The following is a 12,575-nucleotide window of genomic DNA, read 5'->3' on the forward strand; positions in this document are numbered from 1 at the left end:
CGGCAGTCAGGGGCCTCGGATTTCGAGAGCCCCTCCCCTCCAAAAAAATATATCACAGATTGAAAATAGGTAAAATGCAATACCGTAGCATATGTTATTTGGCAATTAACACCATAGGCATTACTGTGTGTACTTGACGACTACCACCAGTTATGGGCCGAAATATTTGTTCATAGTTTCGTTCGTTTTAACATTGCATTAGCTTTGCAATTCGCATTTCACAAATGAGCATCTGAACTGAAATCACCAATGTGAATAACAATAAAGTACGGCGGTCAAAGAGCAAAGGGGAAGAATTGGATATCGTGGACAAAAAGGGGCCCCCAAAATGTACACAGCCAGCCCCCCGCACCCATCAAACGTAATCTGGCCCCTGTGTACGACTGTGGGCTCGGGAAATCGAGCAATTCTCTCCGGCACGCGGAGAGGCACTCACTCGTCTTGCAGCCGCACGAGCGGCAGCCTTTCTCGTCCAGCTGGAAGCCGTAGGGGCAGCTCTCCTCCGTGAGGTTACAGGTCAGAGGGTCGCAGGTCAGGGGCAAAGCGGTCACCGATGATGACTCCTCTGGCCCTGAACACACGAAAAACAAATCGTTCACCTCCACCGCTCTCCGACGTGTTTTCGGGATGTGCCGCGTATTGTTCGGCTGAAACACGCAGAGCAAAACGTCGGACAGCGTGCCGAGCAGAGAAGCATACTGCACGACGGCGAGATAACCTAAGCAGTTAAACCCTCCCCATCATAACCGTGTCATCACCGATGTTATTATGGCCCCTATGTTTAATTGTCGTGGTGAAGTAGTGCCGCAATTGGTAATGCACTGTGCTGGGAGGCTGCCAATTCGACTGGCAAATTCGATTTCCGGCCATGACTAATGGCGCCACGGTGGCTAGGAGATGTTAACTTCCTCGCCTGGTATGCAGGAGGTTGTGGGTTCGATCCCGAACCTGACGCCTGTATATTTGGAGTTTAGATGTTCTCCCCGTGGTCGTGTGGATTTTTCTCCGGGTCCTCCGGTTTTTTCCCACCACATTTAGAATCAACATCACGTGTTTAGAGTATTTGGCTGTTATACTTCTCCACATGATGAGCCACTTCGTTGAGCTATCATTTGTGATAGCCAGGTCAGTGGGCGTTACCTAGCAAAATAAACACGTTTTTAGTTTTAATCTCAGCGGCGAGTAAATGTGAACCAGTTCTGGACCACCCCCTTCACCAACTGGTGGCAGACCAGCGAGGTAAAGTGTGCTCAGAGCAACGCTCACGACCAGCAAAGCAGAAGGAGGCCTTCATTCGGCTGGTCGGTTGACAACAAAAAATTGGCAATGCTAAACTAAACATGCTGAATAAATCGGAGGTTTGGTTAAGCGGGTATTATCTTGGGAAGAAAAAAAATGACAGTGTGGCAAATCAGAAATATAAAGCCAATGCAACCCAGTATTTACCGGGTGGCTGAATAAAAATACATATTTTAAAAGTAATAACATGATTTTCAGCTCAAATGTTTTCAGTCACACAAAATCAATAGATGCTTTAATAAAGTTCAGCCTTCCATTTGCGAGACACATAATAACACACATACCGTCGCAGGCTAAGCTGTTGAGGAGAGAATGTAGAAATCAGTATATTTATCCATAATTGAGGAAAATAGGGGCTTTTTTAAGGTTCATTTTTTGAAAAGGAGTACCCCATCTAAAGCCAATTGGCCCCTGGGAAATTATCTGCCCGCAGTAAATAGTCAAAACTCCCCACGGCAAGCTGTGCCCCGTGAAGCCACGGTATATAAGGGCTTTACAAAACAAACCACATTGTCAGGCAGTTTAATGGGAAAGATGTGTTTCCATGGCCGTGCTTAAGGCAGTAGTGTGCGGTTAATGAGTGCAGGTGTTCAGGGTGGGTCACCTCGAGCGGCCGGGCTCTGGGGACACACCTCCTGTGCCTGGTAATCTTTGCGCAGCCAACCTTGCTGTGGAGCTTGGGAAATATCTTCTGTGTTGACCTCTAACCCCCGAGTCGCTAGTCAGGGTTAAATGCAACCAGCTTAGGTTGGAATAACGATTGTGTTTAAGAATACAAATGACAGCTGATGGTCGAAGCGCGGTCGCCAATGACAGCGTTGAAAAACCGCCGCATTAAATTTGGTTCTAGACTTAGAATGGCTAATTCCAGATCTGAGAATTAAAACATTATTTTTGACTGTCACGTGGTGAAAATCACTGTCATATGCAGCGTGGGTGGGGAAGTGCTGCCCTCTGCTGTGTGGACCAGAAGTCACTTTAAGCGATCGCAGAGGTATCTCTGTGATATCCGCTTACACGGACCGTTCTCTCAAACGAAGGGTTGCCCTGCTGTGTGAGAGATCCGAATGGATCGTGCGTCTAACGACGTCGAGCTGATAACACAGCGGAATAAAATTGGTTGGGGGAATATTTTTCCCCCACAAATTATATATTTAAATAAACTAATGCAAACGGGGGACAAAAACTCTATTTGTATTCCATTTCGTTGCCTGATGCTCATTCCATTGACTCCGGCGGGTTACTTTTCGCGGACTGCGTTGGAGGCTGTGTGTTTGGCTTGGTTTTCGCTGACAACACTTGCCTTGGCAGCCGCTTGCTGGTGTCACAGCCAAATGCACCCACTCATTTTGCCAAACAAAAAACAACAGCTCGAAATTGACTGCTGGATTAAGGGTCACAGCTTGCTTACAGATACAGTAAGTGGTGTCCCTGTTTACGTGGGTATCAACGTAAATATATATTTGTAATTAATCACTAAATAAAAAGGAATGAATTACTGGCATGATGCTGATATATTTTTTATTTTACACCGCGTGATTAACACTAAATATCTGTTATTAAAACAAGTCATTACCAGGCAGGCAATAAACCCGCAATAGGCCCCTCACGACATTTTTTTTGTTTAAACAGCACTTATCATTACTATTAATTATTTACCCTTGTGTGTGTGGACGGTTTTTTCCCCTGTACAAGACTCAGCTGAGAAAGAAAAAATAACACTGGCCAAGGAACGCTGTGGAGATATTTGCCAAAATGCTTTAAAAAAACACTAAAATGCTTGGAAAAATAATAACCTTGATTTTTTTTGTTCAACTAATCTCCGAGCGAAGCGTCACCCCATGGCGTGACAAGCAACGTTGGGTGCCAGCTCCAACCCTCTCCCCTAATGAGTCACTTTCCTTATGTCAGTGAGACACAACATTTCCCGTGAGAAAGACAGCAATCTGCACTGTTGTTATATGTTGTTTTTTTATTCTCCTTTCTTTTGCTTGTCCCCAAGGCCATTTGTCATGGGAATGGGGAGATGCGACTGTATATAATTATTATGCTTATCGCATATATGAAACTTATGGCGGGACCCCGGGGTCCCGAATAAACGGAAGTCTAACTCGTAATTAATTTATGTATTTATGGCGACTCCGTCCCACCGCGCACACAAACGCCGCGACCCGCCTGTTGTCGTGTCGTCAAAGCGCAGCAGCGAGGACGAATGCGCAGAAGAGCTGAATAAGCGAATGCTGCACTCCATCCTTGGGTATGGGCAGGATCATGAGTCTTATCCAAAGCTTCTCAAACTGCCTACACGACTTAAGTCCTTCATTTGTCATAATGATATGCATCATACAGTGAAACTGCTCTCTTATCTTCATTATTACTTGTGACCTATCAATGTCTGCAGCCAGGACCAATCGATGACAATCATATTGCCTGCAGATATTGAACAGATGAGATGCGTTGCACCGTTAATTCATCCTGTTTGATAATACTTCTCTTGTCCGTATGCATCTGTGCAGATAGGTTGTTTTTGCGGTTAAGCTAGTCCCCACATACCGCTCGTATCAATGTGGATAAGAGGAGCGGCGACCCACTATTCTGTAGAGTAACATTGGTATAAACGCTTGTTACAATATGAACAGCGCATTGAAAGCGCGTACTATTTTATGTACTATTTACAAAGTGTGCTCACAAATCCACACTGAGAAACACGATGATTGACAGAAGGGTGTAAATTATTTTTTCGAAAGTGTATTTAAATGTAATATGTTTATGCGAGAGCCGGGGGCTTATGGGACCCCGGGGTCCCACCATAAGGTTCATAATATTTAATAATTGTATATAATTAATATTTGCTTAATTATAAATATTAATTAAATATGCGTTTAACACTTGTATACATTTTATAATATGTAATGATATTGTTTACGTAGTTGCATCTCCCCATTCCCATGACAAATGGCCTTGGGGTCCAGCTGAGAAAAAAAATAGACACTGAAAAAAATTAAACAATTACATGTTTGTTTAAATATATGTAACTCCGCTCGATGTCTCCACATGACATCTTTTAAAATATTGTTACTTTTTAAAAGTATCGTTAATAGATCAGCCTGTTGGCCTTCCAGACCAACACAGTATTATCAGGCAGCATTGATTTAAGCAAGAGTCATGCTTGTTCACCAAATGCTGCCGCTGGGTCCAGCGTACCGCATCGGCAAGAAGAGGGCTCCATTAAAAAAACACAGAGCGGGCCCGTGTTTAACCCGATAAGCAATGCCGCATGCAAACTCATGATGCATTAGCCGTATAGTGACTTTTTGTATAAATTATCTCGTTGAATGGGGGGGGGGGAGGGGGTTATTCGGTCGGGAGAGTTGGGGGTGGGAGTGAAGAGGGGCATCTGGAACCGGTGTTTTCTTTCGCTATTATCATCACAGACGGGTTTTAATTAATCCTTGTTGTGGGTGGCGCGTTCGCCGGAGCGTGAAATTTGGTTAAATCGTGCGTCCCCCAGCCATCGTGACACTCGCTGGCTACAGTGACGCGTCTTGTATTACAGACGATTAGGTAAACGGGCAAAAACCCAAAACAGAATCAGAATGCGGCGCAAATGTCAATTAAGCATTTCCTATTTACCATCGTTTTGTCACAGCCCTTTGTCGAGTCACTGCCACATGGTTTCCCCCGTCCTGTGTTGGATATTGAGGATGCTTGACCATACTTCACCACGCTGGTCAGTTGTGAGTGTCGGTTACTGAAGGAGGAGCCCAGGACCGGCTCAGATGTCACCCACCGCTGACGTTAGCCATGACCGGGTATCAAACTCAGGTGGTACGGTTCGTAGCGCAGCACTGACCACTGCACCACAGATGTGCCCGCGCATGAACTAGATGGTGTTACCGATACAGAGCGCTCACCAAAACGATTATGCATCGCGGTAACCTTTTGTTGTTACTCTAATCACGCCATTCTTAAAATAGCAGTGGAATAGTAAACAGGTTACGTAGACAATTATTTACGTTCCAGATACGCGAATGATCAATTAGTCCCACAATTCATCATCACCGTTAGGTCCGCGATGAAGGAAAGGGGTCATCTGAGTGCACGCGCGCCGCGGACGTGCCGCTTGGCACGACGCAAATGAAACGCCCCCACACCTGCGCGAGCTCGCTGTGCCTCCACTGCACCTGTGTGTGCGCCCGCGAGATGCTCACACCATAATGTGGCGACGCCGGAAAGAGCCGAGGACCCGCGACTCTTTCTCGGACCAAACATTCACGGAAACACCCCACCGCCCTCCTCCTCCTCTCTCTCCTCTCTCTCTCCTCTTTCTCTCTCCCAAGTGTGCAGCCCACACAGATTCAGCTTCAAAACTGTCAAGCACATAATTGCCATGATATTTTTGACAGTGGAGCCCTTGTTATGTTGGACAGTTAGGGCGCCAGGCTCAGAGGTAATTTGAACCGCTGATTCAAAGTGGGATTGTGGAGCTGGGAGGATGCGCATTGAAGTTAGTGGTGGGGTGGGGTGGTGTAGGGAGCGGTGGTTGATTGACAAGCTCTTGTCGAAAAGGGAGAGTGAGCATCATTTAATACGCAATGCCTGCCGCTGCTGCCAGGCTGCCAAACACGGCTTGATTGGCTTGTGCGGGGAAATGACTATAACGCGAACGGGGCCTGTATTCTAATGGGCTCTCTCTTGGTTTCAAAAGAATGAAATTCTTCCAATTATGCACTGCTTTATGAGGAAATTTACTCCATTTAATTTAAGAATATCATTTTTTGGGTTAGATTGCGTAAATATGAATGTGTTGTTAAACCCGCCACCACCCGACACAGCCAATTAGTAAAGTTTGTCACGTAAACAAAACGTGCTAATTTGTGACCAGTTCAGCACCACGCCGCTTGTGTGTTGGAGAGTAAACCACAACATTTACGTTTTTAGGACATTTTCTTTAAATATAAACATACGTCAAATTTGCACCTACACAATCGATCGCTTGAATGATCGGACCGTAATACACGGCCGTGTTACAATGAAACCATCTAAGATTTGTATTATTTGAGATTTATAATCGGGCTAGCGTCATATCGGTCAATGTCGCGCTTGTATAATTGAAAGCTCGGGCGGGAGACAACCCTACCCTTCAAGATGCCCTTGGTGCGGCAGCGAGTGTTATGACGTGTGCTTTGAGCAAGCCAATGTGTCCTTCACAGCAAGCAGTTGCCTCCTACAAGTCAAACACAAATACGCTTGCTTCACGCGCCTGCCATAAGAACCGTCACGTCCCACAACAAGTGGAACGATTTTCAGGCAGCGCTCTCTGTGTGTAGAAACTCCATCGCAAGACGCTTTCTTAGTGCTGGGAGGAGGAAGTCAGCCCCATGAAAATTCCTGACCTGCTGCTAACAGCTTTTTAAAAGTTAAATGAATCGATGGGTCCATCCAACGTGACAGGCTAACACGTGCTTGCCAACACACGGCACGTTAAGAATTGCTGTGGAGGATTATGGCTAAATAACACGATTAAATCAGATTAACTTTCAATGAAATTTACTTTTAAAAGCTAATAACTAAATTTATGCTATTTATCCGTAATTTCCTGCATCAATGTCGAACGCCTATTTAAACGCTACATATTTTTGCCGGTGACAAAATCCAACCCATCAGTATTATTTTGTTTGATAAGCGTGACTGTTGATGAGAGTCGAACAAACCCCAATTCTGCTGTACCGCATCCCCCTGACGGGCCAGCGAACGGCACCTCCTGGACGCCCATGGCTCGTAGAGGTAGTTAGTTGGGACACATGCGTCACAGCGTCTGCTGGTAGCGGTAGTTAGGTAGGACATGCGTCACATCGTCTGCTGGTAGTGGTAGTTAGGTGACACAGGCGTCACAACATCTGTTTGTAGTGGTAGTTAGGTGGGACAGGTGTCACAGTGTCTGCTCGTAGCGGTAGTTAGGTGGGACAGGCGTCACATTGTCTGTTGGTAGCGGTAGTTAGGTGACACAGGCGTTGAGCGCGATGCCCGTGCGCCCTCGCACCTGGACAGCGCAGGCAGCACTCGCCGGGGACGCGTGCGCCCTTCTCGCAGTGCTGCCCGCACGCCTGCGTGACGCACTGCTCGCTCCCGCCCACGCAGCGGCACTTGGTGCAGGCGTCCTCGCGCCAGCGGGAGCCCTCCGCACGCATCTTGCCCCCCGCCAGGCACCCGGCAGGGCCCGGCTTCTCCACGCTGCCTCCGACGTCTGGAGGCACGCGCGCAACAGGGGCCCGCATCAACGTGGGCTCGTCGGACGTCGGGGTCAGGGGTCGGCAAAACCCGCGGCTCCGGTGCCGCGTCGCCGCGGCCTCTTTGGCTTCACCCACTCGCCACGCTTACATCTTGAACGTCATTTAACGCAGAGATATTTAGCAATTTATTAAACATGACAGGGAATGGGTAGCTGTGGAATGTCTCGGTGACAACAAAAATGTGAGGTATCGTTAAAGAATAACGAAGGGGAACAAAACTAAATAGATGAAGTTTATTCCATCGCCTGTTTTGGCTATTTAAGTCAGAATGTGCGTTGTTGTCATCCGCTGTATACCTGCCGTGTCTGTGTTCAAGTAGCTCTGTGTGTGATGCTGCTGCTCTCAAACTATTTTAGTAAAATAATCTTCTTCGTCTGCTTTGAAATGTTGCCGACCTCGTGTTCTGGGGCAATCCATTGCTGGGTGAAAGTGTTGCGCAAGCCACCGCCATCTCCTCTTGATATAACGACGACGACGATGGTGGTGATCCACCCAGCACCTAGCTGCACATGAGTCTCATTTCAGCGCTCTATCTCCTCGGCGGCCGACGTCCTCTCGTCGGCCGCGTTCCGTTCCTGCAACAGGCTTGGTGGCTTTTTGCATTTTTTTCTTTACTTTCGCACTCACTTCTCAGCACCCGCTCCTGCATTTTCGTATTTGGTGATGCTCACGTTGTACATCCCTTTAGCAATTCACTGCTGCTTGAAGGCCCCCTTCATGCGTTTCGGTCAGGGGGTTGTTTGACCGTTCCTGGCCGTGCTGGTGCGTGCGTGTTGGTAGAGGGAGAGTTGGGGACTTGTTGAGGGACGTCAGAGGGTGACTCTTCCCTGAGCAGGCCGATACCATCAAGATATCGTTTCATGGTTATTATCAACAAAAAAACAAATGACGTTTTCATTCTCTAAAATATATTGTGACATTATAATCTGCGCAACTAATTTAATAACTTTTCAAAACGCATCAAACGGTTGAGGGTAGTTGGCCTCTTTAGGCTGTTTCGGTCGCAGTCACGAGCCACCGTCTCCTGGGTCAATTCTCTGACGCCACGTGATGGACTTGTCATTGCACGAGTTCCGAGTTCACCTTTCATCATCAGATGACAGATGGCAGGGCTGTACGGTATCGGATTCCTGAATCAATCTGTGTAGAGCTATACAATTAATGTAGGTGGCCAAACATCCAAATTAAGGATCATCCTAAAAAAGAGCCTTAGGATTGATTGACTATCGATTATATTTGTTGAAGGGTGGCTATTGATTAAATGGGCGTTGATATTCAAAAGTGGGCAGGTCTGTTGGAGGGAGGGGCTGCCCAACTCGCCATATGTCCCAGTTGATTGTCCACTGTTGATGAAAGTGGAGTTCGCCTGGGGCACAAGCGAGGGGATGACATGGCGAGCACGATTCCTGGCTGCCTTCGTGCTAGATGCTTTTAAACATCGTCCCAGGCACTCTTTTTCAAGCTGATTCAGCCGAAGGGAGACTCAGAACAGCACGGATATCACTCGCCACTCGTGTTCGCCGTAGCCCAGAAATCAAACTCAGGTCGCCGGGTTCATGGTGCGGTGGTGTCTGGGCCTCTGCACGGCCACTCCAGACCAAAGCACCTTTCACGGCATTGTCGCTAAGATGAGGATGAAGTTGGGAAGCTGCCGTGGTCTCGTGTCTGGCACACCGGGCTTGCAACGCAGCGGTCTCCGGTTCGATTCGACCTCCCGGCGCGGCACTTGAAACACGACGCAAGTTGCCGTCAACCCTCCCCGCCTCTATCACCCCGCGGTAGTATACATGAGTAACACTTGGGCCCAGTGGCAGGTGGCACGTGGTGGGGTGACGTGCAGGTACTTCCCACCTATGGAAGAGTAGACCAATGACCCTACGGAGGTGCTCTCTAGACCTTCCCCTGGCGGAGGCCCTCCCGCCGGCAGCGACGTAAGCGAGCGACGGGCAGTGCTGGTGACCTTCCCCTCTGACCTCGTATTTCGACCACTCCGATTCGGAGGGTTCATTGAGACCCCCCTGCCCCCCTCACCGCGTGGACTCGGAACCCACCTGCTCGGCACGCGTACAGCTCGCAGCAGCGGCCCGGGGTGCCGTCGGCAGGCGCGAGGCGCGTGGGCGCCGCGCCCGGCGAGCACACGGCCGGGGGGCAGCGCTCCCGCGGGCGACACTCGCAGCGGCTGGGCAGCGGGCAGCAGCCCTCGGGGGGCATGGTGCCCTCCACGAGCAGCGAGTCGGGCGGGCAGCGCGTGGAGAAGCGCACGGGGCAGCGTGCCTGGGAGCAGTCGGGCCGGCCGGCGCTCATGCCTGCTGCTGCTGCTGCGTCTCGCGGCGGGGCGCGAGATGCGGAGGGCGAGAGAGAGAGGAGGGGTGGGGATGATGAAGGCAGTGGTGGTAACAGCGCCGCACGCGTCGTGAATGATAACAAGTCTCCATCCGACTCGCACGTCCCCACTCGAAGCCGTGGTCGTCGTAGGCGTCTGGGACGGTGGCCGCCCGGCGCCACGGCTGTTTGGGTTTCAATTCCCCCCCGCGCGAGTTGGGCTTAGAGAGGGGAGCCAGTGGGGAGCCCTCCTTTGCCATGGCCGGCGTGTCGGGAACGTCTTTTTAGCTTTTCGGTTTAGGTCGTAGCTTAGAGAATTGAGCCGGAGGGACTTTTTTTGATATGTATAAACAGATCGGTTTAAATAATTAGAATCGAATTGTAAAATGTTTTTATCAATATTTGTAAAAAAAAAAATATGGTATCAATTGTGGGTCACGTGAGGCTTCATCCTCGTAAAAATGTGATATATTTGACGAGAAGTTATGGAAATTGACCAGATTATATATTTCGACAGACTTGGCTGTTTCTTGTGCCAAACATTGTTTTGGGAATCTGCCTTCCGACCAATACATGTTTCACGACCATTGTTACATTTTCCTTTATTTAATCGGAACTCTTCCTTGTACACACTCACGTACAACGCACGACAGCCCTTAAAATATGAGCTCGGCACGTTCATTAATTAAAACGTTAATGCTCAAATACACATCATTACAAATGTTTGCGCACGCAAAGTTTCCCATCGAGGCAACAGATGCCGTAAATCAACGCCGAGCCAAATGACAGCAGAGCCCGCTGTTTGGTCAACGGCAGTGATTACAATACTTTGTCAAACCCGCTGCTAATTTGAATCTTTTTGTGCTGGACAGCACACACACTCACATGCGCGTGTGTGTGTGCGCGTGTCTTTGTGTGTGGCGGGGAGCGGTAGTGTAGTGATTAGCGCTATGCGCCCCGAACCTGTGAAGACCGTCCCGGCCTTCACAGCTGCTCGCTAGCGGCACTTGCCCCAACAGTCTGTTGAGGCTATACGTGGTGGGGGTGGGGAGTGTATCTTTGCCTTTGTTCTGCGTGCACGTGCCCATCTGGCGAGGGCACACGGCGAGACAAGCAGCCGCGCAGCACCACGACGACTTCCCTCGCCTCGACCCTCCCCCCCCCCTCAGCGCCGCGGATTGGGGGTCGCCTCTGGAAGTGCTCATCAGCCGACGTCCCCGCGGACCCCCCCCCCCCCCGTTAGAAGCGCACAATGCGGAGCTGGCGCGCACCACGCGCGAAGCCCCCCCCCACCACCACAACACCACCACCACCACACTAACCACCCACCACACCCACAACACCACCACACCCCTCCCCCTACCACCACAACACCACCACACTAACCACCCACCACACCCACAACACCACCACACTACCCACCCACCACACCCACCCACCACCACACTACCCCACCACCACACCACCACCCCACCCACCCACCACCACACTACCCCACCCCACTACCACACCACCACCGCACCCACCACCACACTACCTCACCCCACCACCACACAACCCCTCCCCACCACCACACTACCCCCCTACCACAACCCCACCCACCACACTACCCCCCCACCCCACCACACTACCCCCCCCACCACCACACTACCCCCCACCCCACCACACTACCACACTACCCCCCCACCACCACACCCACCCACCACCACACTACCCCCCCCACCCCACACCACCCCACCCTACCCACCCCACCACACCACCACACTACCCCCCACCCCACCCACCCCACCACACCCCCACCCCCGTATAAGCCCGGCGCATTAGAGCGAACAAAGACGTTTATTAGGGACACAAAAGCGAGCGAACCGAATGGTAAATGAGCAGGAATTTTCACCTAAGGGGTCAATGGGCTCACGCGTGGTGGTGGGTGGGGGTGTCTGTCGTTCGGTTCGCTCGCTCGAGTTGTTTTTTCTCTTCCTTCTTTGCAGCGTAGCACGCTCCACGCTTTGGCACTTGAATGTGCTCGCGCAGATGCGATGATGTGAGCGCAACGCATTGCGGGGCCCACACCGACTCGGTCACAAAGCGCCGAGCTGTCGTGAACTCCGCCTCCCCCCCTCCTCCACTCCCCTCTCCACCCCCCTCTACACCCCCCTCTGCACCCCCCTCTCCACCCCCCTCTACACCCCCCTCTCCATCCCCCTCTCCACCTCTCCCCCCCCCCAGCCCCCCGGTGCCTTGCAGTTGAAACAATCAGTTCGCGTGCAACAAACGGGCCGCGGGCGGGTGCATATCTCAGTGTTGTAACGCGTTACAATCAAGCACACGGAGTGCGACACACATCCAGATATTGCTACAGATGCGCTGTGCACGTGCGTGCGTGTGGACCGGTCATGGGCCCGTCCCCCAGGTCGACGGGGCCTGAAATGAGTAAAAAACATCGCCGCTGGGGGAGACAAAGGCGGTCGGGTGTGGTGCTGTGCCGTTCCGGCCTTCATAGGCGCTGCTTGCTAACGGCACTTGCTCCCCCAACAGTATTTGAAGCTATATGGGGGATATTTTTTTTACATGTTGGCAACAGTCAAGTCGTGACCAGACGTTCATATGACCCAACGGGTAAACCGCCCACACGGCATGATGAGTAAATACAGTGGTGTAATG

The 12,575-nt window shown here is 50.5% G+C and overlaps 1 protein-coding gene across 4 annotated transcripts in view; it reads right to left on the reverse strand.

Annotated features, from left to right (window-relative positions):
- Nucleotides 1–12,575, reverse strand: part of LOC144941820 (cysteine-rich motor neuron 1 protein-like) — a 46,834-nt gene that overhangs the window by 18,162 nt on the left and 16,097 nt on the right. For 3 of the 4 annotated variants that reach the window (XM_078868291.1, XM_078868292.1, XM_078868289.1), the window contains exons 2-4: nt 9,644–9,910; nt 7,343–7,546; nt 437–571 (exon numbers count right to left, since the gene is read on the reverse strand). In XM_078868291.1, the coding sequence (XP_078724417.1) occupies nt 437–571; nt 7,343–7,546; nt 9,644–9,910 (606 nt within the window). The remainder of the gene's footprint in view (nt 1–436; nt 572–7,342; nt 7,547–9,643; nt 9,911–12,575) is intronic. The other variant, XM_078868290.1, reaches the window with a different exon arrangement.

This window comes from Lampetra fluviatilis, chromosome 25, assembly GCF_964198595.1.
Source record: "Lampetra fluviatilis chromosome 25, kcLamFluv1.1, whole genome shotgun sequence".
Taxonomy (NCBI): domain Eukaryota; kingdom Metazoa; phylum Chordata; class Hyperoartia; order Petromyzontiformes; family Petromyzontidae; genus Lampetra; species Lampetra fluviatilis.